Raw genomic sequence first — 25,651 nt, 5'->3', positions numbered from 1 at the left:
GGTCCGACAGCCACGCTGCCCACCCCCCACCTCCCCCAGCCACACGCAGCCTCACGTGGATCTGGAAGCCATAGTTGCGCTGCACCGCGTACTCGGTGACGTCCGTGCAGGAGCGCAGGTCGATCTCACCGTCCAGCTCATCTGCCTAGAGCAGAAAGCACGGCAGGGTCACATGCGCCCTGGGGAGTCCCAGTCTACCGAGCCCGGCTGGGGCCTGTGGGCACCAGCTGCCTCACCTCTTCCGCTGTGGAGTCTCTGTAATACTTGAGGCTTGAATCTGTCAGCACGAACCAGTGCTTCTTCCACTGTTGGGGAGAGGGGAGGTGAGAAGGGCTGAGGCTGCGGGAGGCTGGACCGCGGGGGCTGTGCGCGCCATCCTGCTGGCTGATGGGGGGGGCTGTGCGTGCCATCAGAATGGCTGACCCGGGAAAGCAGCCGGGTCAGAGAGTCAGAGCCTCAAGCACCTCCCAGGTGCAGATGAGGGAGGGGCGTGTCCTGGGTAAGGCCACTTCCTGGCCGAGTCAGGGGCTAAGGGCAACCAGAACATCACCCAGGCTTTTTTCATACACCTGTGGTCAGGGACAAAAGACTTCCCAGACAGGAGAAAGAGGCCCAGGGGAGGGGACAGAGAGCTGGGCACAGGCAGCGTGTGAGCTCCGCCAACCTGTACGTGATGACTTGGGCACCTTTCTGTGGTGCCCATCTCCTCTAGTCCAGGGTCAGGTGGCAAAACATGTTAGTAAGGGGCAGGGGCACGAGATGCACTCTGGGCTTTGGCCTTTCTACTGGAATGCCACGGGCAGTCCGTGTCCTGCCAGGGTCAGTGCGTGTCGCCCAGGCCCCAGCCCTCCTGGGGCTCCCCATCATCAAGCCCTACCTGTGCTGTTGCAAGCACTTAGTTTCCTTTCCCCTGGGCCATAGTCAGTTTTCAGGGGTGTGCAGGGATGACCTCCCCACTTATTCCCACTCAGTATCTCCTGGGAACTCGGGTGTCACATCCAAGGACCTGGGGTGTGCCTGTGCCCTTGTTGGCTGAGTGCCTTTGTGCAGCTGTCTGCACTTCTCTGAGCTTTAGTCTTCTGGGGCTACCAAGAAGTCCCCAAGCCTTTGGCAAGGCGAGAAGTACCTACCCCTGTGTTTCTCACGACACTTGGCAGGGGCCTGGCCGAGGTTGTTGGGAGTGGTCCTAAGAGGCCGCTGGCTCAGCCACCCTGCCCTCCCTAAGTAGGACTTCAGCTGCCTCTCTGAGAGCGGCAGGTGCTGTGGCAATGGGGCTCTGGTCCTTGCAGGACGGCTCTGAGACGGAAGGGAGGAGCGCCATGGGCCTCAGTCCCGAGTTGTAGGCCTGGGCCGCCCAAGGTGCTGCCAGGAGAGGAGGGGACCACCACCCTGGTGGGCCTTCTCCTGCCTGTGCACCAAGGGACTGGGCTGGCTGGGCTCCCAGGGCCCTTCCAGCTCGGACATTCCAAAACCCTGTGAAAGAGGGTGAGTAACAGCCAGTTCTGGGCGGGGCCCATAATGCTCCTGCCCTCCGGGGACCCTGGGTGGGGAAGCCAGGAAGGGGTCACTGGCAGGGCGCCAGGCCTTGTGTGAGTCTGGAAAGCAGCCACCAGAGGACAGCGGCAGGCAGCAGGGACGGAAGGCTGTGGGCTGGAGGGAATAAAGCATGTGGGCAGGAAATACAATGAGGTCCCCCCTGGCCCGGAGCCCTGCCTGGCATGCGGGCTGCAGGCAGCCCCGAGCCGCAGGCACACGCAGACTGGGGTAGGCTGTGTCCCCTCCCAGGCTGGGTGGCGGGGAGCCAGCTCTCACTCCCAGGCAGGCCTGGCAGCCGAAAGGGCAGAGCTGGTGAAGTGGTCACTGTCCTCTCTGGTTCCAAAGACAGATATGACAGAAAAAGGCAGGGGTCATCACCCCAATAGGTGCCAGGGCTGTGGGGACTTGTCCACGCTTATCTCTGTGCCTCTGTCTCCACTCAGTTCCCATCACGGGTATATCACAGACGGAGCTGCTGAGGCCTAGAGAAGGCTCTGGCTCCACCAGCGGGGGCCCCAGGTTGGTGAGACTCCTGAGCTGCGCTGAGCCCCACCCTAAGGCTGAGTCTTGGGGATCTGCATGTGTCAGGCCTGGTGATCTCTGTGGACCTTCCTGCCCGACCCCTGTGAGGGGGGAGGACAAGCGGCCCCTGGTGAGACCAGAGGATGGGGCCTGGTGTGTGGACCAGCAGGCCTCTACTCCCTCCACTCAGGGTGACCCACATACTGCAGATCATCCAGGAGGACGATGCCCACTCCTCCCATCGGCACGACCCAGGCCCTCTTCTCCACTGGACAGGAAATGTACCCCCAGGGTTTTCACTCTGGGCCCCACTCCCACCCCCAGAGGCCAGGGCTCTAGAAGGCTGGGAAGGCAGGGAGGCCCTGAAGAAGCCCAAGCCAGCCTCTCCCCTGGCCCGGCCCTCCTACCTCTCCAGGCTCATCCAAGATCGACATCCATCCCTTCTTGAAGTTGAGTAGGTCGGGCTGTGGGGGGTGAGGAGGCAGAGGGTCAGGCCCAACAAGAAGCCCCTGGGCTGGGGGGGACGGGGTACTACACCCACCTGCCCCAACCCCGGTAAGGTTGAGGTCTTGAGAAACCAGGAGAGGGCTGAGGGCCCAGGTAACACCTACCCCACATGCAGGTGGGCTCCCCACCACTGAGGCAGCTTGGCCCCTTCCCCAACACCTGGCATGAGAGCCCAGGGAGTGGCCAGTGGCCGATATACACACCACCCATGTCCAAGCTCCCCTCCCACCAGCCTTCCTAACCCAAGATGGGGAAAGAAGGGGTGAGGGGACTTTGCCTGTAGAGTCTCCTAGGGGCTCAGAGGACAACACAGAGCAACAGTCGGAGCAAGCTGTCCCATCCTCTCTGACAGGCCAAGGGAGCCCAGGTGTGCACCTTAAAGCTCTGCCCACCCCTTGCTCCGACCCTCTGAGGTCCCCCTAGTCCCACCCTCTACTCATCTATTGGAGACCCTTAAAGACGGAGCCAGTCCCAGGCTGGGGTCAGAAACCCTCTGGTCCCCCAAGTCTCTTTGGGAAGGCCCAGCATCTCACTCCTGGCAAGCCCTACCTGCCAGGTGCTGCCCAGTGGGGCACGACCCCGGGGCCGGGGGGCTCCCAGCTGCAGCATGCTCCCTGGGGAGCCTGCAGCTAGAAACCCCACTCAGGCCTACAGGAAGAAGCTGCACATCCGGGCATATCCCTGACCATGTCCATGTGAAGGGTGCCAGCCTCCAGCCCGTCCCTGCCTGTAGGGGTCCTCTCTTGTTTATGTCCTGGTCCCTCTGCAGTCTCAGTCCCACAGGCTGGGAGGCTGGCAGACAGGGAGGAGGCAGCCACCTGTTGCCATGGCTCTGAGCCCACCTATCAGCACCTGCATCGCAGCTTACAGGCCGAGGTATCTGGTTGCCTGGAGGGAGCCGGGTGGCATGGCTCTGTGGGGTGGGCGGCGACAGCTGGAAACCAGAGCCACCTGACCTGGCCACCTCTCCTGACCAGTCCTACTCCCAGGGAGCCCTGTTCTCCTCAGGTGGAGGAAGCTGGCTGAGAGGGGCTTGGGCCAGCAGCCTGGACATCCAGAATTATGCATGGCCATGGTCAGGGGACCTCAAAGACAGGCGGCCTCACCCTGCTACCTGTCTGAGCAAGGAGACAGGCTCTGCTCTGAGCCAGGAAGCCCCAGGGCTGTTTTGTCCTGTCTGCTCTGTGTTCTGCCTGCCCCGTCAGCCACCTGTCCCAAACCAAGCCTGAAAACCAGTGACCACACTTCTACTTCCCTTCAGACCCTCCACGGCCCGGGGCCTGCCACAGGGCCTGGCTACAGCAGGCCTCAGAAAAAGCTGCCAATCACACCTCTTCTGCCTCCCTGGCCTAAATTCTTGTGCTTCTGGGCAGGGCCCATGGAGCTGATCCAGGGGAAAGCCCCAGGGGAGAACCCCTGGGTGGGCTGAGCAGACGACAGCCAATCGGACCCAAGAAGCTGAGCCAGGGATCCCCCCACCTCCCCCCCTCACTGCAATGACAGGCGGGGGCTCTGAGGGTTGCCTGGAAAGTGGAACAGCTGTGACCTTTCTAGGACACATCCCTCTTGGAGCCCCAGATGCCTGATATGGCAAGTGACTGAGGGTCCTGCCCTCCCCCAGCCTTCCAAGAGGCCGGAACCTGCCGCAGACAGAGCAGCCTGGTGACCCTTCAGAGATCAGTACAGACCAGTACAGCCATGTCAGGCACGACCTAGCAAGGCGACCTGCGAGAAAGGAGGCAGCCAAAGCAAGTTTTTAAAATCTCTGGCACAGAAACCTAGGGCCAGGTTCAAAAGATATGGCCAACTCCATTTCTCCTGTTTTGCCCTGGCTCTGTGGCCAGTCACCCTTTGGCACTTGCAGGATGCTCAGTGCTCCCGTTGTCCTTTCGGAAGTAGCCACAGGCTCCTGCGGCTGTCCTCCCAGACCTTGGCCACCGGTCAGCCCTGCCTCCTGCCTGGACCAAGGCCATGGACCCCTCTAAGCACACTGCTCACTCAAAGAGGCCTAGTGTCATAGGGTTGCTTAAGACCTGAAAGGTTGGTTCCAGGTGTCTCCAAAACAAAGTATAACTGCCTCAGGATGTGACAAAAGCCTCCACCTGCTGTCCCAACCTGGCTCCCCCAGCCTCGGCGCCCACATCATGCCAGGCCACCAAGCCCTTCACACTTGCCCCTGTCCTCAGCCTGAAATACTAGGTGCCCTCATCTGCCGGCCAAGCAAGTCCCCACTGGTGCCTCAAGAGTTGCCCTAATTGTCACCTCTGAGGCCCCATTCCCCATACTTACCACCCACCAGCCGCTCATCCACAGCCCCTTACAGAGGCCCCACTGTGTCAAGATTGTCTTAAGACCTTTACTTCTCCCCCTGGTGGGCTGCTCACCCAGACCCCACTGGAGCTCAAAGAGTCTTTGCAGGAAAAACAAAAAGCAACCTTTTTTTTTTAGGCACCAGGTACTGTTCTAGGGCAGGAAGCCAGCTGGGAACAAGGGCTGTAGCCCCTGCCTTGGTGGGTTTGAGTGGCAGACCGTAAACAAGAGAACAAGCACATAACTTGACGCCCAGCAATGCTGTGCTGGGACTAAGGCAAGAGTGGCAGACAAGGATTCCGACCCCAGGCCCAGCGCCAGATCACCAGCTCCTACAGCCTCGAGCAGTTACCTGCCCTCAGTACTGTGCCTTCTGCTCGGTCAGGGGTGGGGGCCAGGGAGATGGGTCAGGCACAGGAGAGGCAGCTTGGAGCAGGCTCAGATCCAAATGGCAGCCAGGTGAGCACTTGAGCCCCAGATTGGTGACTAGGAGCCTGTCTCTGCTCCCAAACCTGTGATGGCTCCCCTTTCCCACGACCAGGCTTTCCTGAGCCTCCAGGTGCTCTTGCCAGCCCTCCTCTACGCTCTCAGCATCCCCAACAGCAGCCTTCACCCACATGCCCCTCCCCCATAACGCTGCCCTCCTCCCCAGTCCATCACCTGACAAAGTTCTAGAATCACAGGAATCTCCCTCCCCAGGCCCTCCTCCCACTAGCGGGGAGGAACTGTCAGCCTACTCTTGCTCAGCGCGTGCAGCACAGGAACTGCAACCACACACATCTCTTATCTCTCCCTAGGAAAAAAAATGGGACAGAACTGGACACAAACTGTGGCCCAGCCACAGAGGGACCACGGGCATGCTGCTTCACCTCTCCACAGCTTAGCTCCCGTAGCTGTCTGATGGGGACTATACCGCAGACCTTAAAGGCTCCATCTGGTAGGGTGAAAGCACCCAGTGCAGGGGCTGGCAGGCACCCAGTGGGCAGTGTAAACACCTCCCCCTGGCCCCAGGACACTGACTCAGCTCCTCCCCCCACGTCCCCCTCTGCTCCCTGACAGGGAAGGGGAGGCTGCTGTCGACAGGAAGGGCCAGCAGGGAGGTGGCAGGATGTGCGGAGGCCGAGGAAGTCCAGGCAGCAGCGCCAGGTCATCCCGCTCACAGGGCCAGGGGCCCCACATGGGCCCCGCCTCCATCAGCCCAGCCCACTCCTCACTAGGACTTCACTCACTGGAAGGTAGAATGCGCATGTGCCGTGCATGTATATGTGTATGTGTATGTGTGTATATATATATATATATATATATATATATATATATATATATATATATATGTGTGTGTGTGTGTGTGTACACACACACACACACACACACACACCCTCTGCTCATCCTAACCCCAGGAGGGTCACCAAACTCTGGAGCCTCCCTAATGCATTAGCCAGAAATCAAAAGCAGCTCCACCCCTCCCTTCCAGCACATCATGATCAGTTGGCCAGACTGATCTGGAAAGGGGCACTTCTTCCCTTACGTTAGGGGCAACCCTCAGGCAACTCACCAAGGCCCGTCCAAGCCTCAGTTTATCTTGCTGGGAAGTAGGAACAGTGAATTCAGTTATGAGGCTCTACATGATCGTTAAGGCGCAGGTACTGACAACGCCTGAGTAGACCTTATCCCCCAGAGAAATACAACCTCCTGCCATCATGCCCACCGCCCCACCTGCAGTGTCGCCCCACTCAAGGCCCCAGAGCCCAAGCGGGGGAAAGTATGTTATCCCGCAGCTTCAGAGCCTCAGAATGGCTCCCGGGCCGTGGGGTGGGGCCGGCCGCCCTTCTCGCCCTCCTAATCTCGGGCCAGCGCGCACACGGGTGGCCAGCCTTTGCAGGCCAGGTCTGTGCGACCCAGTCAAGCAGCCCGGAGACAACCCAACCCAGGCCAGGCCCATCTGCGCTCCTCCCGGGCCGGAGCCCCTGGCAACCCCGGGAAGTCGGGTCTTCTAGGGAGTCGGAGGGAAGGTGGGACAGGCTCGCTCGAGTCCGCCCGCCACTGGTCCCGTCAAGGCGAGCGGGGTGCCGGGGACCGGGAGCTCCCAGCTCCTTGGGGTCGCCTGGGCTCCTACGGTAACGAGGGGATGGGGCGCGGAGGCAGGTCTGGCTGCCGACACCACCTCCCAACTCCGGGAAGTGAGGAGAGGGCTGCCCGGGCGGGGAGCGGAGGGGCTCCGCCTCGGCGGCGGCGCGCAGGCAACGGGGCGCGGGGCACTCACCGTCATGGCGGCGCCCCGGGGCGGCGGGACCAGGCGGCGGGACAGTGGAAGGGGCTCTCGGTCCGGGCTCCGCGGCGCGGGGACCCCGCCGCCGCCGCCCCTCTCGGCCGGCGCCCGCCGCTCCTCCAGCCCTGCCCTTCCCCAGCTCAGTCCCGGCCCCTTCCATCCGCCCATAAAACTTTTTTTTTTTTTTCAAACTTCCTGGGAGGACCCGGGCGGGCCAATGGGCGGCGGGAACGCCGGGACAAACAGCGGCGGGGGGCGCGATCGGACCAATGGGGGCGCGGGACGGGTCCGGGGGCGGGGCCTGCCCAAAGGGACGGGCGCGCGGGGGCGGCAGGGCGGCAGGCCCGGCGGGCGGATGGGGGCGGCGGCAGGGAGCCACGGAGGGCGGGTCCGGCTCCGCAGCCGGTTGCCTGGCGGAAGGAAGAGCCCGGCGTGCAGGTGACTCCGTCCAGCCACTGCTCGGGGCGGGAGCTGGGGGTGGCCTCCTTGCCGCCCTGGCTACCCCCCAGCCCTAGCCCCCAGCTAGGGGCGTTGGGCCAACCACGTCTCCGCGCCTTGATTGGATGGGGACATGGGCGAAGCATCTAGCCCTAACGACTCGAGGGGCACACCTGTTACCTTGTAAACGACTTTTGTCCTCACCATAGACCTGAAAGGGAGTGCTCCTTGTCTCCATTTTACTAATGAGAAAACGGAAGCTTAAAGAGGTGGGCCAACTTGCCCAAGGTCACAAAGTAAGACACAGAATTGTTAGTAAGTAAGATGGCACGCAGACTGAGTTCTTGAATGGTAAAGGCTTCCCCAAATGCTCCCTCCTGCCAAGCAGATCCTTCTCATTTTTGGTTCTTGCGGGTGGGTGTGCACCCGTCCATCATGTTCCCAGAGCTCTTGACAGTTATAGGCTCTTTGGCTGCAGATCTCATCTGAGGCCTGCAGATGAGGAGTCCTTGGAGGAATTTCTTGGCTACTGGTAGCCTGTGTAGCATAGCCAAACTGTTACCTGAAGAAAGGCACTGGATTCTGCCTCAGTTTCACCCGTTGTAAATGGACTAATGCTATTACCTCATCTGGTTGAGATGAGGATTAAGCTTTAATCCAAGTAAGGCATGTGAAACAACCTCTTGATCCCTACTTAGCCCTCCTTAGGTGGGAGGCATGGGAGGCAAGGGAGCCTGGATTACCCACCATTTCATCTCATCTGACGACTTGGGGTTAAAAATGATTGCCTTGTGGGGCTGAGGTTGTAGCTCAGTGGAAAAAGTGCTTGTCTAGCACATGTGAGGCACTGGGTTCAATCCTCAGTAACATATAAAAATAAATAAAATAAAGGTATTGTATCCCTTAAAATGAAAAAAAGATTTTAAAGGAAATTATTGCCTTGTAATGACTATCCCCATTTCAGAGATAAAGAAATGGAGGTCCAGAGACCTGCTGTTCTTTCTCAGCATTTTCTGCTAGGAGTCTCCCCACCATGAAGAATGAGGCTGAGGATAAGTCCACCTCACTCTAGACACTGGCCTTCAGGCACCTGTGTGGCTTCTCACTCTCCTCTGTACTTCCCACTCTCCTCAGGCCTCAAGAGAGTGAGGAACAGACCGAAGACCCCACCTACCCCCAGGGGCCTGGCCCATGGCCTGGGAACTACACCAGCCCCACACTCTGGTTTTCTGGTCAGGGATTCACCTTCTAGTACCCTCAACCCAGTGACCAGAGCACTCCCCTGTACAAAGTCTTTCCTCACTCAATGCATACTAACAGACCAGCTGTACCTTCTCATCCTGGGGAGTCATCACAACCAGGCCCACCTACTGTCCCCCTCTTAAGGGTACGTTCACATTCAGGGTCCATAACGCCGCACTACTGGAAATTCCCGGGGTTAACCAGCTCCTTTGTACCTCCTGGCTGCCATGTCTGGAATACTTCCCACCCTGTCATCCACACACCCATGCACGCATGCACACACTCATTTCCTCTCTCCTCATCCCCCTGAATGTCTGCCTGGACTATTCTCTTCACCCTTCATGCCTCAGGCCAAAGGGAGCCAGAGTGTCCAGTTAAACTTAGAAACTCCTTGCCACGTGCTCCCTCCAGAGTGATCCCTGCCTCTGCTGCCCAGACCTGTGCCCCTGCCTCTGCACATCCCTCCACCAAGGTCATGGCCATGCTGTGTTCTAAACAGTTACCTTTCAGGGACCTCACCTTGCTGTTCTCCTTGTGGGCGGGGATGGAGTGTGCCAGGCCTTGGCCCCCAGTGCTTCCTCAGTGAAGGTTGGTTAAATGGATAAACACCAAATAAAGAAGCCATGGCCCAGGCTAGCCAAACACAACTGGCAACGCCAGGAGTGAGTTTTTAAGATGGCAAAGACCACAGCCTCAAACTCAGGCGGTCCGGCCTCAACCCACTGCTCCATTGAGGATAATAAGGTAAGGCTCAGAGAAGGGGGCCACGGGCCAGAGCGCACAGCAGGTGAGGACTCAGGGGAAGCAGCAGGTGCTGGGCAGGGTTTGCAGACATCCAGCTCTGAGATCAGCCAGAGCAGGGTTTGAATCCCAGCTCTGCCGCTTGCCCTTTTGTGACCTGGAACACGTGACTTTCCTCTGTGCTTTATCTCCTCATCCGCAAAATGGGCAACATGTGTCTAACTGTGACTGGTGGTGAGCATCAAGTGTGGTCAGGCGCACTGCGCACTGAGCATGGAGCTGGGCATACAGTAGGTACACAGTCATTGCTGGTGACCATCACCATCATCATTACCCCAGGGTGCTGTCCTCAACTTCTCTCCTCCTTCTCTCCACCGAGGACGAACGTGTCCCCTCCTGGCAGACCTGCTGTGTGTTGGTGACTTTAGCTAGTCTGATAAGGTAATTCCTGCCCCTGCCTCGAAGGTACCACCCTACCTGGATCACTATGTTTGCCCAATTGCCCTTGGTGCCCTGATCCCCTAAAGAGGAATAATGATGTGGATGAGAAGTGGATGACCCTCTCCAACCTCTGTGCCTCTGGATCTCCCAGAGCCCTCCCTGCAGCCCTGAAATTCTGGGCAGATTTTCCCCAATGGATGTGGCAACCAGGGCTGGGTAAGTTTGGCCGCAACCCTTATCTCACATGAGAAGCGGAAAATCAGCTCCAGGACACCCAACTGTGTGACTTCAGGTCAATCAGCTCACGTCTCTAAGCCTCAGTCCCTTCATCTATAAAATGGGTACACTGTCTCTAAGGTACCTGGATTAGTGCTAGCGCCAGGGCCGACTATACAAAGTACAAGAGTTGGCCTGTCACCAATAAAGGAGATGCCATGGGCAAGCCTGCAGCCCCTAGACATGCAGCAGAAGCGAAGGGGACAGGAGGGTACAGGTCCCAGATGCCTCCCTCTCTGCCCTTGAGGAAGCCCCAATCAGAGGCCAGAGTGTTTACAGGCCTCTCTGGGCAGGGGATGGTTACGTAACGCCAGATGTTTGTGAAACTGGCTCAGACCCAGGCACACTTTGCAATCCCAGAGCCCCTTGCAGGCCTCCCCCGCCTTTCCCTCTCCCCAGCCTGGCTCCCCTGGCACAGGGCTGGGGGGAGCTACCAAGGAGAAGCTCTCAGTCACTGGGCTATTTGGTTGTCCTCACCCCCAAAGCCAAAAAGAGCCCCCACCCTGCCCTGGAGGCAAGAAAACCCACCTCGCAGAGACTGTCAGGAGCTTAAGAGCTCTTTCTGTGTGGGGCCCCAATCCCTGCTTAGCCCCCTCACTATTCTGGGACTAACATCAGCCTCCTCCCTGCCCTCCCTCCTCTGCCACCCTCACCCCTCCAGCCCCGTGGAACCAGCCTACCCTTTGCCACCTGAGGACCCCCAGAGACAGCAGGAACGGATTGAACAGCGTGGGTCGGTCCCCGGGCATCCGCCATGAGGTCACCAGTCGGCCCTTGAGTGGGCTCCCAGCCTTGCCCTCTGCTGGCCTCTTGTCTGCCTGTCAAACAGGGTCCAGTGTTGGCCACATGTCCCTTTGGCAGGATGGGGGCATCCCTGGCCACAGCCTCCCCTGCCCGTTCTGCCACCTCAAAAGCCCAGCGTTCCCGTCATTCTCCCCTCCCAGAACTGCCCGGGAGAGAAGCTTGCCAACTGGTTCACACCTCACTGTGTTTTACAGACAGGGCCCCTGGGGCTCAGCATCCTGGGGATGTGCACCCCACACCCTAGAGTCAAACCCCAGGTTGCCAAGGGGAGGGTTACGTGTCCTAGACGCACGCGTCCACCCCAAGAGATGTGGGCAGACTGTTTCACATTAGGTTCTAGAGACGCAGAGACCGTTAAATCTGTGCTGAACTCTAGGCTCCTCTTCCTCAGAGCAACAATGTCTGGAGCCAAGGGGTCATACAAGTATCCCCCAGCCCCTACTCCTGTCACCTGCCTAGCCATCAGGCAGTAGATTTGTGACCCCAGGTTACATGAAAGGAATGAGTCACAGAACAGACACCTGCAGACACCTCTGGCAGAGCCCCAAAATGTTCCTTTGAACTCTTCCTTGTTGGGGAAACAGACCCCAGGGAAGCAGAGGGACTGGCCCAAAGTCACAGGGTTATGGGCAGGGGTGGGACAGAGCTACGCGTACCTCTCTGGACGCGTACCTTTCTGGAATCGCAGATTTTCTGGGCTTTCCTTTGGTCTTTGGTTTGGTTGCAGGGCTGGGGATCGAGCCCAGGGCCCTGCACGTGCTAGGCCAGTGCTCGACCACTGAGCCACATCCCCGATGCTTTTTGGTTTTGAGTTTTGCTAAGTTGCCCAAGCTGACCTTGAATGTGCACACTCCTGTTTCCCCCACAGCCTGGTCCAGCCCCCCAGATCCCAGGAGGGGGGATCAGAGGCGGCGTGCCCCCGTGCCCCCGACAGCTGGAGTCCACACTCCCTGGAAGCAGAGCTGGAAGCCTCTAAGCAGAGGCCAGCAAGGCTTTGGAGGACAGAGTGCCCCACCTGGCTACCGTGCCCCCATCGCGGCCCTGAGCACCAGCTTGGAACGGGCCTGCAGTGGCACTCCAGCTCCGGCTGACCCAGCCCTGCACACAGATGTGCGCGAGGGAGCGCACAGATGAAGACCCAATGGAGCAGTCAGCACGTCTGTCTGCGCAGTCAGGGCTGCTGGGGGCTGGCTGGGAGGTTATCCACGTGGCTGGGAGACCAGAGGGTCCCCCAGTATTGCTATTTCCTCTTTGTTCACAAAGCTGTGGCTTCAGGAAGTATGAAGAAATTACTCCAAAAGAGGAAGAGCAACGTTGTCAGAACCCAGATAGTGATCAGAGTCCCCTGTCCCATCCCCATCTCACAGAGGGAAGACTGGCCCAGCAAGCTGCTAACAAGGAGCACACAGATCAGGGGAGAGCTGAGCGGGAGGGCAGGGGCAGAGGGAACACTGGGTGGGGGTCTTGAGCCTGGGTTCTAGTTCAAGTCCAGCCATTGACTGGCTATGTGACCTGGGATGACCCCTGCCTGTTCCTCTTCTGCACAGGGAGGGGTGCACAGATCCCCCAGCTCCCAAGCAGCAGGGCCAGACTCGGGCTCCAGGCTGCCAGACAGATGCTCTCCTGTCACACCTGGATTTTCAGGAGGCAGCACAGGGAAGAGCAGGACCAGGAAAACAGCCCTGAACAGTGTGTCACCTGCCCTCTGCCCCTCTGCTCTGATCCCAGCCCTCTGGAGGCTGAGGGTGATGAGAATCATCTGTTTGGCAGGTTGTGGGGAGGGGTGGGGCAGAGCAGGGCGCTCCATCCAGCTGCAGCCTGGCCCCAGAGCGGCCTCACAGGTCCCACCCCACCCCCCTGATCACATGTCCCTTCCCCCAGGACCTGGAGACCCTCCAGGCCCAGCTGACCCAGCCCTCCTCAACACTTCTTTGGCTCTTAAATGTCCCACCCTGCCCCTCAGCCTGGTCCAGCCCCCCAGAACCAGAAGGACCTTGCCCTCAGAGACCATCAGGGTCAAACCACGTTTGCCTGGGGAAAGGCAGCGACCTTTGTAGGGCAGCCCAGCAAGTTAGAAACAGAGCCCCGGGCTTTCAACCCCGGGACCGGCCACTCCCAGGTCTCCAAGCCAGAGTCACCCTGCTGTCCAGCTTTCCAAACCCCCACCATGTGCACAGATGACCTGGTTTCCCACCTGATTTCCTTCCCTTCCACTCCCCTGTGCCCATGCCCACACTCATCACCCAACTACCGGGTCTGCCTGCTTCTGGTCAGTCAGTAAATCTTGGCCTTTGCCTGGTTCTGACGCCTCACACTCCTCTGGTTGGAACTGGAGATGAGAAAGAATACAGATTAACCCAGGTTCTTCCCCAGGGTCCATCTGTCTGTCCACTCTCATCTGTCCCACTCTCATCCATCCATCCAACTTGTATCTCACACCCAGCATCAGTGGGTCCAAGTGTCCATCCGTCCATCCAACGTCATCCACCCTCTCATCCGTTCGGCATCCACCATCCGACCGACCCCTACTCCCAATCCAGCTTCTATTTATTCAACACCTCTCCATCCATCACGTATAGATCCTCCTCCGTCTGCTCAACATCTGCTCATCCATCCACCATCATCCCAGCCCTCATTTCCCATTCATCACCCAGTGTTAACTCATCCCTGTGACATTCTCCATCCATAGCCCGCCAGCACACCCCGCAGCCACCCTCTACTCTTCCAGCATCCGTGTATCCACCATTGGTCATTTGTCCGTCATCCATCCATCCCATTCACACATCTGGCACCTATCATTCACCCGTGGGACAGTCTACCCGCTGTCCCACGGCCTCCCTGTGTTTCTCAGATGCTCCTCGACGGAGCCATGACCAGCCATCCACTGAGCCAAGCCCCTTCAGGCCTGGGCCAGGGCCAGAGGCACACAGATGAAGAAGGCTGGGCTCCTGCCCCTGTGGAGCTCATGTTTCCTATGGGGAAATGACAGCCCAGTGTGACAGATGGAGGGAAGCAAAACTGCCAAGCTCAGAAGGGGAGCATCAGAAGGGGAGCTGGGGGTGGGGTGTTTGGGGAGGTCTGAGGACAGGACACCCAAGATAAGGCTTGAACAACAAGCGGGTGTTTGGTGGGTGAAGAGGCAAGGAAACAGCACCCAGGCAGGGGAGCGGCATATGTGAAGGTGGGAGATGGGCTCAGTCCTGCAGACCCCCAGAGAGGAGGCTTTGGACGCTGCACCAAGGACGTCTTAGAGAGGAGCTAGGCAGCCCCAGCCACCATTCCTGAGCCTCCCTGGGACCCCTGAGCTGAGGCTGAAGACTCTCTGACCACCTGCCTCCCTTTTGAGAGTCCAGCCTGCAGCACCCCAGTGGCCCCTGGGACACAGCACCATGTCCTCCTCCCTGAGCTGCTTGTAGTCTCCTGACCTCCCTAACTAGTCCAGGGGCAGCTAGAGGGCAAGGGCAAGAGCAAGCTGGCTCTCCCTGCATCTCTGCTGTCTGTGCACTGAGCTCATTAAAAGACCAATTTAGAAAAGTCTCAGGGTGGGGCGCAGTGATGCACGCCTATAATCCCAGAGGCTTGGGAGGCTGAGGCAGGAGGATCACAAGTTTAAAACCAGCGTCAGCAATTTAGTGAGGTTGTAAAAGCAACTTAGCGAGATTCTGTCTCAAAATAAAAAAATAAAAAATAAATTAAAAAAGGCTGGGGATGTGGCTCAGTGGTTAAGTGCCCCTGGTTCAATTCCTGGTATACACACACACACACACACACACAAAGCCTCAGGGAAAGACCACCAGGGAGGCCTCCCCAGTCCCACCCTGGGCTCAGGGCTTCACAGCACCACGGCTGAAAGCACAGGCTTTGGAGTGGAGGCTTTACTGTCATTCTCCTAACGTCTGCATGTGTGGTCCCCAGCGATGCCTAGTGAATCTGAGTCTCAGTTTCCTCATCTATAACAGGGGGCTGTCGCAGGTCCTTCCTGTCCATCTGAGGCACAGATGGCACAGCACCCAAGATGTCACATGGCAGCAAACGCCAATGCCGAGAAGCTCACCCTCCTTGGGGAGGGCTGTATGGGTGAGTGAGCAGGAGCCTTCCCGTCCCCCCAGTGGTGCCGCGAGTGCTAGGTCCCATTTTATGGCCAAGAATAGGCCGAGAGCAGCCAGAGCAGCCGTGTTCCTGGTGAGCTACAGCCAGGTGGCAGGTCTCTCCCTGCCCCCACCTTCAGATACAGGCTCTGGGCTTGGAGGACGCACCAAAGTACCACTGAGATGGGGGGGGGGACTTGGGGAGCACCTACTATGTGCCTGGTGCTGGGCCTACTCTGCACACAGTCCCCATTTAAGCAGTGTGTCTTGGCAGCCACCTCGACCCAGGGAGCACTCCCCAGCCTCTTCAGTGTCTGCAGAGTAGGGGCCCCAGGGAGAGGTGAGGCTCTCCTGGACTCAGCAACTTGGCATGGGGCAGGGGGAGGGGACACAGCCACACTGGCTGCAGTCCCAGGCATGGCCAGGTAGGGACCACAGACACAACACAAACCAGGTGCTGTGTGGCTAGAAGCAGAGAGGCCCTGACCAGAGCGTCCAGCTCAACGCATCAGGGTGACCCCCAGGGGGCAGACTTGGTTCTCCCCGCCCAGCCCTCGCTACCTGTGGACAAGGCGGGGCCTCGGAGTCCTTCTCCTCCAGACTCGCGCCTTCCTCATCAGGGTGCTGTGGAGACAAGGGAGACAGGGCAGAAGAAGCATCCGGGCCAGGGCTGGGCTTGTAGTAAACGCTCAAAACAGGGCTGGGATCCAGTGTTGGGAGCTGGGACCGTCTTAATCAGCAGGGAGGACAAGGAAAGAACCTGGGGGTGGGGGGGCTGGGGTCGTGGCTCAGTGGCAGAGGGCTTGCCTAGCATGTGTGAGGCACTGGGTTCGAATCTCAGCACCACATATCAATAAATAAAATAAACGTCCATTGACAACTGAAAAAAATACTAAACAAACAAACAAAAAGAACCGGGGGCGGGGTGGGGGAAGTGCATGAGCTGGGGTCATGCCACAGGGAGGCCTTTCTAAGAATTATCTGCACTGGGGTGGACTTTCTGGCCGCCCTTCAGAGGAGGGACAGACTCACCTCCAGCACTGGGGGGCTGGGCCCGTCGGTGGGGCTGCTGCTCCCCAGGTGGCCTATCTGCTCCAGAGTTGAGGTCTCTAGGTCACTTGTCACTTTGGTCTTTGGCCACTGGGTGGAGGTGGAGGTGCAGGCAGGGCAAGGTGGCTGGGCCGGGCTCTGGGGCCGCTGCCCAGGGATATGTCCATTCACTTGAGTGGCCTCCATCCAGTCTTTGGGTTGGCTGTGTCGCTCTGGCTCTGGGGCATCTTTTGTGCCTGGGGGGACCCGCTCTGGTCCTGAAGTCCTGGCAGGGTCACCCCAGTGTCTGGCTGGGTCCTTGTGGGGCAGCCGGGCCTGCAAGAGCTCCAGGAGACCTTCCCAGTCCAGCCTTGGGAGTCGGGCCCAGGCCCCCTCCCCAGGTGCCCGGAGGAGGCCCAGCAAGTCCCTCCAGTCGAGGTCAGGTGGCTTCTCGGGGCCGGGAAGGTGTGGGCATGCTCCCTCACCCCTCCAGCCCAGGGCAGTGGGTGTCTCTGGCTGCGGAGGGTATGAGAAGTCTTGGGGGCCTGCCCAGGAACTCTCTGGGAGAGTCACAGGCTGGTGGGGACTGGACAGCTCCTGCAGGCTGCCCCAGCCCCCCTGGGCTGGCTCCTGGAAGGGGTCCTGAAGCCCATTACTGGGGGGCTCCTCCTTCCAGGCCTCTGACTGCCCCCAGCTGTCCCTGTACTCCCTGGGAAGGCTTCTCCATGTTCCCTCCAGCATTCTGGCAGCCCCCAGGCTGGGCTCCCCAAGTCCTGGCCAGCCCTCAGGCCCTGGGCCTTTCTCGTGGTTGCTCCAACTTCTTTCCAAGTGTCTGTGAGAGCCCTGGGACCCCGTAAGCTCCTCCTGACTCTGCCACCCCCTCAGAGGCTGCTGGGAGTCTGCTCGGCTTCCTTTAGCAGGTCTCTCAGTCCGTGGCTCCCTCTCAGGGGGTCTGGCTAATGTCCTGGAGGGCGGTGAGGGGGCCTGGAGTCGCAGGTTACCCTCAGGCCGCCTCTCAAGACTCCGGGACCCAGGGGGCTCTGCTCTGCTCCGATGGGCGGCTGGTTCTGGCTGCTTGGCAGGGAGCTTGGTCACCTGAGGAACAGGTAGGAGGCGGGTGAGGCTCCCGGGACTGGGCTGAGTGGCCACTGTCTGTCTTGGCCAGGCCCGGGACAGTCGGCTATGTCCTCACAGTGGCTTGGATGGAGCAGACTGAATGAGCCAAGGCCTCTGGGGTTCTTCCCCTCCAGGGGGTCAGCTCTGCCCTCCCACCCATGTCCCCAGTTCCAGAGAGGGGCGTGCAGAAGCTGCTCACTCCCCGGCTCCCCGGGCTCCCCCTTCCCTGAGACACCGATTCCACCCTGGGCCATCGGGTGCCGGAATTTCCACCACCAATCCCCAGTTCCACTGGGGTGGGCCTCGCCCTCTTCGAGCTTCTTGGGAAACACAATCCCCACCCCGGACGGTGGGCGGTGCAGCCCAACCTTCTCCAAACAGCAGGGAGCTAAAGAAGAAAGGGCCAGCACCCAAGGGCTGTTGGCAGAGACTAATTTGGGTCATTTACATTTTACCGAGAGCTTCTGGCCCCTGAGGAGGGAGGAGGCCTGGACACTCGTGAATGGGACCTGACCATTTCACAGAGGACTGCCCTGCCCAGGACCCTGCCTTGCAAGGAGTGGGAGGAGGAGGCAGTGACTGCCCCTGGGACGCGACGGCTGGCAGTGCTCACCTGCCTGCTGGGGATGGGGCTGGAATGTCTTCGGTGAAGCTGGCTTTGACCTTGGCTGGGCCGCTGCGACCATCCCTCATCCCGAGCCTGGAAGGCCCCTGGTGCCTCGGACTTCCTAGGAGCGAATGCAGTTGCTCCTGAGGCCTTCAGGACCGTTCCACCCTCAGTGCCCCAGCCCCTCCCCTCCCACCCAGCGGGAGGAGATGTGGGGGGTCCAGAGACCCATGACAGCCCTAAATGAGGGTTGACCTTCTCAGGCCTCAGTCTCCCCTTCTGAGAAATGGGGCTGGGCAGTACCACCCTACTCTGCCAGGAGAGAAGCAGGGTCAGGCCTGGGCCACATCTCTCCTCTGTCGTGCTGCCCAACAGTCCACCAGCCACTCTAACAAAGGTAGACTGGCCCTTGTGGGAATTCAGGTTTACTGAGCACCTATTGTGTACCAGGCACTGTGCACACAATGTTTAAGCAAACAGTTTTTGAGCATTGAAAAGTAAGAACATCAAGCAGACTCTGGGCACATTTGTCCCCTCCCTTAGTAAGGAGGTCACCTCTGTAGACCCAGCCACTCCATGAATATTTTCATGGGGTTTGAGAGTCTGACTTCATTTAAATTGGCAAGCAGAGAGGGAGTGGGTGGGGACGGGGTGGCTCAGTAGCAAAGCATGTATTTAGCATGTTTGAGGCCCTGGGTTCAATCCCCACCATCTCAAAAATAAATAATGAAAATAAATTGATGATTGGAGTCATGTCTCTGGAGAGTGAGCTGAACTGGGAGGAGAGGCCTGAAAAGGATGAGCCTAGAGTGAAAAGGGAGGGGAGAGGAAGCGGGCCTCCCTGGGAGCCGCCCTGCAGCCTGCTGAAGAAGCCTGGGAGCGCAGGGGTTTTGCAGAGTCTAAAAAAATGCAGTTGGGGTTTGCTGGTCACGTGGCTTTTGCCAGTGTCATTAGAACCAGATCCACAGAGCAATTTGGGTTAGAATACACGCGCCCTCCCACCGAGCTGCGCCCAGGCTGTGGTTTGAGTTTTCTGCAGTTCTTAGCAGCTCACGCAGAGAAGAGCCCAGGTCCCCTGGAGAGCTTGTAAGCTGGGGCGCTCCCCATCAGGTTCACTTTTTAATGTAATTGGAGGTGCACGACTTTCCTTTCTCCTTGAGAGCCATAAAGGGGAGTTTTCTCTAGAACTGAGGTCTGGTGGCTCCGTGAAGCAAAGCCCCAGGCGTGACTGGTGGATGCGGCTCCCTCCTGGGAGGGAGAGGAGCAGGATAGGAAATGCCACACCAGGGAGCAGGGCAGAGCTGCCTTCTCTCCCCAGTGTGCATTTCCCAAACTTCACTTGCTAGATGGGCACTCCTTCCAGGAATTCTTCTTTCTTCCCCGTGAGACACTGAGAAGGACCTAGGGATTCTAGAACACTCTGAGGCCCCTACAGAGACTCAGCTTTCCTTATCAGAGGGGCCCCTGTTCCTGAGGGCTGGTGTGGCCACAAGGAGGAGGACTAAAAAGTTTCCTTTGGAAGCATAAATGGGCTCATCGACTTCCAAGTCATGAAGTCTAGCACAGAGAAGAAAGGCTCTGTTTTAAATTCAGGTGACAGCAAAACACACATATGGTTCTAAAAGAAAAGATTCCAGGGCTGGGGATGTGGCTCAAGCGGTAGCGCGCTCGCCTGGCATGCGTGCGGCCCGGGTTCGATACTCAGCACCACATACCAACAAAGATGTTGTGTCCGCCGAGAACTAAAAATAAATAAATTAAAAAAAAAAAAAAAAGATTCCAAAAGTATCTAAAGAAAAAAAGGTCAAGATATCAAACTAAAACTCCTGATGCTTTGATGTGATAGCCCTTCCAGAAAAACGTTCCAGGCTCAGAACAATGCTTAGACAGAGTAGATGCTCAATAAACACGGCAGGATGGATGAATGGGAGACAATAGAAGTACTACTCTACCGACACCCACCCACTCATAACTTCCAGTCTGTCCCTCACACAAATGCATAGTCTAAAAATTTGTCTTCAGGGGCTGGGGCTGAAGCTCAGTGGCAAAGTGCTTGCCTAGCGTGTATGAAGCACTGGGTTTGAGCCTTAGCACCAATAAAATAAAACAATTCTATCCATCTACCTACAATTTTTTTTTTTAATTTGTCTTCAGAAGACAATTGGCATTCCCTGTGGAAAAGTGCCACATAAGGGGAAATTTTACCCAGAAGAGTTATAAGACTTTGACCAAAAGGTAAATAATCTACTTTGAAGAGGAGCAGAATAAAATATGTAAGATTGTACAAGAATAACAAAACTGCTAATAAAAGGGCAAACAAATCCCTGATTTCTGTTATAAATCCCTTTCTCTCTCCAAAAGTCATTTCAGGGGGAACAAATTTGAAAGTTAACTTGGTTTAAAGATTTCAGAGTCTCTGGGCTATGGCTGTGGCTCAGTGGTAGAGCACTTGTCTCACAAGTGTGAGGCCCTGGGTTCGATCCTCAGGACCACATAAATAAAAAATAAAGGTATTGTGTCCACCTACAACTAAAAAAATAAAAATAAAAATATTTCAGTGTCTCTGTTGAATTTTCAATAAAACAGAGGTATACAAATTGGCATCAGTTGGGCACAGAGGCACATGTCTGTAATCCCAGCGAATTGGGAGACTGAGGCAGGAGGATTGCAGGTTCAAGACCAGCCTCGGCAAATTAGTGAGGCCCTAAGCAACTTATCAAGAACCTGTTTCAAAATTAAAAATTTAAAAGAGGTGAGGAGGTGGTAAAGTGCCCCTGGGTTCAGTTACAGTACCAAAAATAAATAAATAAATAAACAAACAAATAAATGCCAAAGAAGGAATGACACCAATGCTGGAGTCCCCAAAGGTTGTCACTTGGATATCAAATGGATCAAGTGTACTGGAAAAGGAAATTTGAAGAATAAGAGATAAGGTTTCTTGTGCAGGTTTAGATCTCAGAGAAATGTCTCAGGGACAGCAAAGAGGAATTTTAAGCACCAAATATTACCTAAATAATAGGTATTTAGGGGCTGGGATTGTGGCTCAGTGGTAGAGCCCTCGCCTAGCACAGGCGGGACCCGGGTTGGATCCTCAGCACCACATAAAAATAAAGGCATTGTGTTGTGTCCATTAAAAAAAAAAAAGGTATTTAGGGAGTGGGATATGTTTTAAACTAGGCTGTGGTGATGGCCCTACAACTTGGTAAATATGCTAAACTTCACTGGAAGTTCTGAGCTTCAGACCTGCTTTCCTCCCCCTAATCTCCTTGACCTCAACTAATGGAATTCTAGCTCTGGGCCTTGAAAACTCCGCAGCCAGCACTGCTGGGAAGGAAATCTCAGCCACCTAATGAGGGGGACAGTTCCCCTTCTGGCACCATTTGAAAGTTGAAAGTTAACTTGGTTTAAAGATTTCAGAGTCTCTGGGCTATGGCTGACCAAGGAGGTTCACACCTGGACTCCAGGCATTAGCATTATGTCCCAGGAAAATCATATGTAACCTCTGACCCTAACTCTAACCCTGACCCTAACCCTGCCAGTCTGTGAGCTCACTTATTTAAAACACGGGGCTTCTGGTTGGGGGTGTGGCCCCAGGTTGCATCCCCAACACTGCCAAATAAATAAGATAAAATACATGGCTCTGGCTGTACATTTTAAATGAATATCTCTGTTTTTGGAATTGCAAAAGGGCCTGTGAGTTTTCTTTGCTCCGTCAGAAAAGAATCATGTTCTTCCCCATGAAAGAGAGAAAAATAAATAAATAAATAAAACATCCCTGACTATGGGTCAAACAAAGTTCTGAGAATTTAATTTCATTAAATAAATGTGCTATTGCTCTCCCTCCTTTGACAGAAGAGGAAACTGAGGCTCACATGGGTGAACTCATGTTAGCAGGTCACACAGGATGTGAGTGGCTTGGACCCTGGATTTGAACCCAGCCTGCCTGACTCTAGTCTACATGCAAAAGCAGAGATAAAGTGCCTTGCCCAAGGTCACTCAGCCAGTGGACAGCAAAGCAGAAGGACTGGACCCTTGCTTCTGGCAACATAACCCTGAGTCCACCTGCCTTGCGCTCCACCTCCCGCAGGCCCCCTGGACGCCACTACCCACCCCGGGCTCACCTGCGCTCCTGCCCGAAGAGGCGCTCCACCTCTGCGCGGCCAGGGCTGCGGGTGCGGCCCCCGTGTGCCTGGGGTCCTGGCTCCCTCTGGGCCAGCCTCCTGGGCGGGGGCAGGTCAGCCAGCACGGTGTACTCCTCCCTTTCCAAATTGTGCCTGGTTTCCCAGGGGGCTGCCGAGCCCCGGGAGCCTCCTGAGCTGCCAGGGGGAGGTGAAGGCGCTAGGAGCGCCAGGTCGCTGGGCGGGTGTCGGGGAGGGGAGGACGCTCGGGGTGCATCTCGGTGGCCAATGCACACTTGTGGGGGCAGCAGGAGGGAGCCGCGCAGGGAGTCGGTGGAGGGGGCCAGACTCTCCATACTAGCCCCGGGGGGGTCCTGGAAGCACAGGGAGGGCTCGGGGGCCTGGCGGGGCGGCGAGGAGAAGGAGGGGGCATCCCGATGGCCGATGCACACGGGGGCGGGCCTGTGCGGGGGCTCGGGCAGAGAATCCGTGGAAGGGACGAGGCTCTCGGTGCTGGCCCTGGGGTAATCCTGGAGCAGGAAGGAGGGCTCCGGGAACTGGCGTGGCGGGGAGGAGGCCCGAGGCGCATCCCGGTGCCCAATGCACACAGGTGGGGGCAACTGAGGAGGGTCGTGGTGCGGGGGCTCCTTTTCGTTTTCGGTATCTGATGTGTCTGGGAGGAAGGGGAAGGGGTCGTACTGGGTGTGGCGAGGGGGCGCGGATGCCCAGGGGGCATCGCGGTGGCCAATGCACACAGCCGGTGGCAGGGGGGGCGGGTCATGGTGGGGCAACTCCATCTCAGAGGCTTGGGGGTCTGGGAAGAAGGGGAAGGGGTCGTGCTGCAAATAGCGGGGCGGTGAAGAGGCTCGAGGGGCATCTCGGTGTCCTATGCACACGGCACATGTTGGCTGGAAGGGCCCAGAAGAGAACTGGGGCGCCCCGCGGGCCCCAGGGTACAGAGGCGAGGACATGCGCCAGGCACTGAGGTGGCCAGGATCGTGGGTAGAAGAGGTGGCCCCCGAGGGCAAGGTGTGCTGGGAGGGGCCAGCAGAAGTCTGGGGTGGGTCCCGCTGGGCTGGTCTGGAGGGAGAGGAGGTCTGAGGCCTGTCACCTTGGGTTGGCCGGAGGGACACGGATGCCCAGGGCACCTCACTTTGCTTGGAGCGGGATGGAGAAGAGGATCGGGGGCCGTCACTCTGAGTTGGCCGGAGTGGGAAGGAAGCCCAGGGGATGTCTCTGTTGGTGCGGTGGGGAGAAGGATTCCCGGGACTGTTTCTCTGAGTGGAGCGGCAGGGAGATGGTGGTCCCGGGTTGTCCTTTGGGATACTGGTCTGAACGCTGGGAGTCCCAGGGCCGTCCCGCTGAACGAAGGAGGAGTGTGGGGAGTCCCGCTGGGTGCAGGTGCTCCTGAGGTGCTCCCACCTGGTACAGGAGGCTTTGGGGTTGGCTCGTTGGGCAGGAGAGATTCTGGGGGCGTTCTGTTGGACAGAGGAGGTTCTGGGGGTGTCCCGCTGGGTGGTTCTGCTGGGGGAGGAGGTTCTGGGGTTGTCCCATTGGGCACAGAAGGTTCTAGAGCTTTCCTTCTGGGTGGTTCTGTTGGGAGAAGAAGCTCTGGGATTGTCCCGTTGGGCACAGGAAGTTCTGGAGTTGTCCCTCTGGGTGGCTTTGTTGGGAGAAGTTCTGGGGGTGTCTCGGTGAGTACGGGAGGCTCTGGGGGTGTCCCGCTGGGTGGTTCTGCTGGGAGAGGAGGTTCTGCTGGGAGAGGAGGCTCTGGAGTTGTCCCGCTGGGTGGCTCTGCTCGGGGAGGAGGTTCTGGGGTTGTCCCTCTGGGTACAGGAGGCTGTAGGGTTGTCCCGCTGGGAGGTTCTGTTGGGAGAGGAGGCTCTGGGGGTGTCCCGCTGGGCGGTTCTGCTGGGAGAGGAGGCTCTGGAGTTGTCCCGCTGGGTGGCTCTGCTTGGGGAGGAGGTTCTGGGGTTGTCCCTCTGGGTACAGGAGGCTGTAGGGTTGTCCCACTGGGAGGTTCTGTTGGGAGAGGAGGTTCTGGGGTTGTCCCTCTGGGTACAGGAGGCTGTAGGGTTGTCCCGCTGGGAGGTTCTGTTGGGAGAGGAGGTTCTGGGGTTGTCCCTCTGGGTACAGGAGGCTCTGGGGTTGTCCCGATGGGTGGCTCTGCTCGGGGAGGAGGTTCTGGGGTTGTCCCTCTGGGTACAGGAGGCTGTAGGGTTGTCCCGCTGGGAGGTTCTGCTGGGAGAGGAGGCTCTGGGGTTGTCCCGCTGGGCACAGGATATCCTGGGGGTCTCCCGCTGAGAAGTGGGAACAGAAGATTGTGGGCTGTCCTGTTGAGTAGAGGTTCCGAGGTTGTCTTCCTGGGCAGCTCTGAGGGGAGAGGACAGTTGAGGACGGCTTCCTTGGGTGGATGAGGTTCCGGGGCTACCCCGCGGGCTTACTCTGGGGGGCAATGAGGTCGCCTGGGTGTTCCGCTGGGTGAAGGAGGCCCTGGGGGTGTTCTGCTGGGTGGAAGAGGGCCTAGGGTTGTCCTTCTGAGCGACTCGGTGGGTAGAGGAGGCCCGGGGGGCTTCTCGCTGTGCAGAAGCAGCCTGAGCAGAGGCCGGGGTGGTGGCGCTGTGAGGTCTGTGCTGTGGTGTCGCAGAGGAAGCCTGGGCAGGGGCTGAGTGCTGTCGCTCCAAGGAGAAGTACCCGCCTTCTCCCCGGAGCTTGGCCCAGTGCTGTGCGGCACAGCGGCTCCCAGCGCCCGAGTCTGGAGGGAGACGCAGAAGGTGAAGATGAGGAGGGCGCCAGGCCAGTCCCCACGCCCTATCTTTCTTTGTCCCCAGGGACCCACGATGGGGGCAGACCCTGCTCCCTCCATAAGGCTGGCTGGACCTCCCTCTCCTCTGGGGCTGGGATTTGAAATCAAAGCCAGGTTCGCTCGCCAGCAGGGGGCGCCAGGCCTGAAGCCACCGCACAACTCCCCGTCCAGTCCTGCTTCCTGCAGAGGGGGTTCCCGCGAGTTGCTCCGATGTCTTCTAAGGAGCCTCTTGTGTGTGACACTCTAGAGGGCTCCTGTTCCCTGTGCCTGCCAGCTCTTCCAGCTCCGGAGGCCCCGCCCAGCACTGGCTGTCTACAGGGAATCACAACCTCAGGCCCTGCCCCCATGTGCACAGTCAGCATTGACCAGATTCCAGACGACTTAGGCACCTCAGAGCTTCAGAAGCGCTGGTCTAGGGACAAATGAACTTCCCTCAACAGTCACCTCTTCCTGATCCCCAGGCCCACGATGGCATTGCCATGACCTTGGTGTCACCTCCACCCCTGATTCCTTGGCCACCAGCTGTGTCCTTGGGCTGGTGGTCAGGTGAGCAGTACTGTGGCCTTGTCTTGAAGGAACCACAACTGCCTTCCTGGACGTCCCCTCTCCTTTGCATTCAGCTCCGTCCCCTCCACCCTTGCTACGCGGGTGTCACCTAAATCTGGATCCCTAGCACTGCTGTTCCAGATGGGCTGATGCTCCCGGGCCATGCTGAGCGTGTCCAGACCCACCCGCTTCTCTCATCTCCAGCCTCCCCTCCACCCTGCCACCACCGTTCCTCGCCTGGGTGGTTGCAGTAGCACG

The 25,651-nt window shown here is 58.2% G+C and overlaps 1 protein-coding gene across 3 annotated transcripts in view; it reads right to left on the bottom strand.

The window, feature by feature from the left end:
* Positions 1-25,651, bottom strand: part of Triobp (TRIO and F-actin binding protein) — a 50,909-nt gene that overhangs the window by 14,365 nt on the left and 10,893 nt on the right. For 2 of the 3 annotated variants that reach the window (XM_046429446.1, XM_046429447.1), the window contains exons 1-4: positions 7,136-7,309; positions 2,466-2,522; positions 237-305; positions 56-145 (exon numbers count right to left, since the gene is read on the bottom strand). In XM_046429446.1, coding sequence (XP_046285402.1) covers positions 56-145; positions 237-305; positions 2,466-2,522; positions 7,136-7,309 — 390 coding nt within the window. Of the gene's footprint in view, positions 1-55; positions 146-236; positions 350-1,424; positions 1,429-2,465; positions 2,523-7,135; positions 7,310-10,959; positions 11,098-13,334; positions 13,413-16,203; positions 17,296-17,929; positions 18,045-22,044; positions 24,797-25,651 lie in introns of those variants that run through there. The other variant, XM_046429448.2, reaches the window with a different exon arrangement.

This window comes from Marmota monax, unplaced genomic scaffold, assembly GCF_021218885.2.
Source record: "Marmota monax isolate L192 unplaced genomic scaffold, Marmota_monax_Labrador192_F-V1.1 WCK01_AAM20220418_F8-fsc00051, whole genome shotgun sequence".
Taxonomy (NCBI): domain Eukaryota; kingdom Metazoa; phylum Chordata; class Mammalia; order Rodentia; family Sciuridae; genus Marmota; species Marmota monax.
Note: the sequence above shows the minus strand (reverse complement) of the source record. Positions and strands in the feature narration are given on the sequence as shown.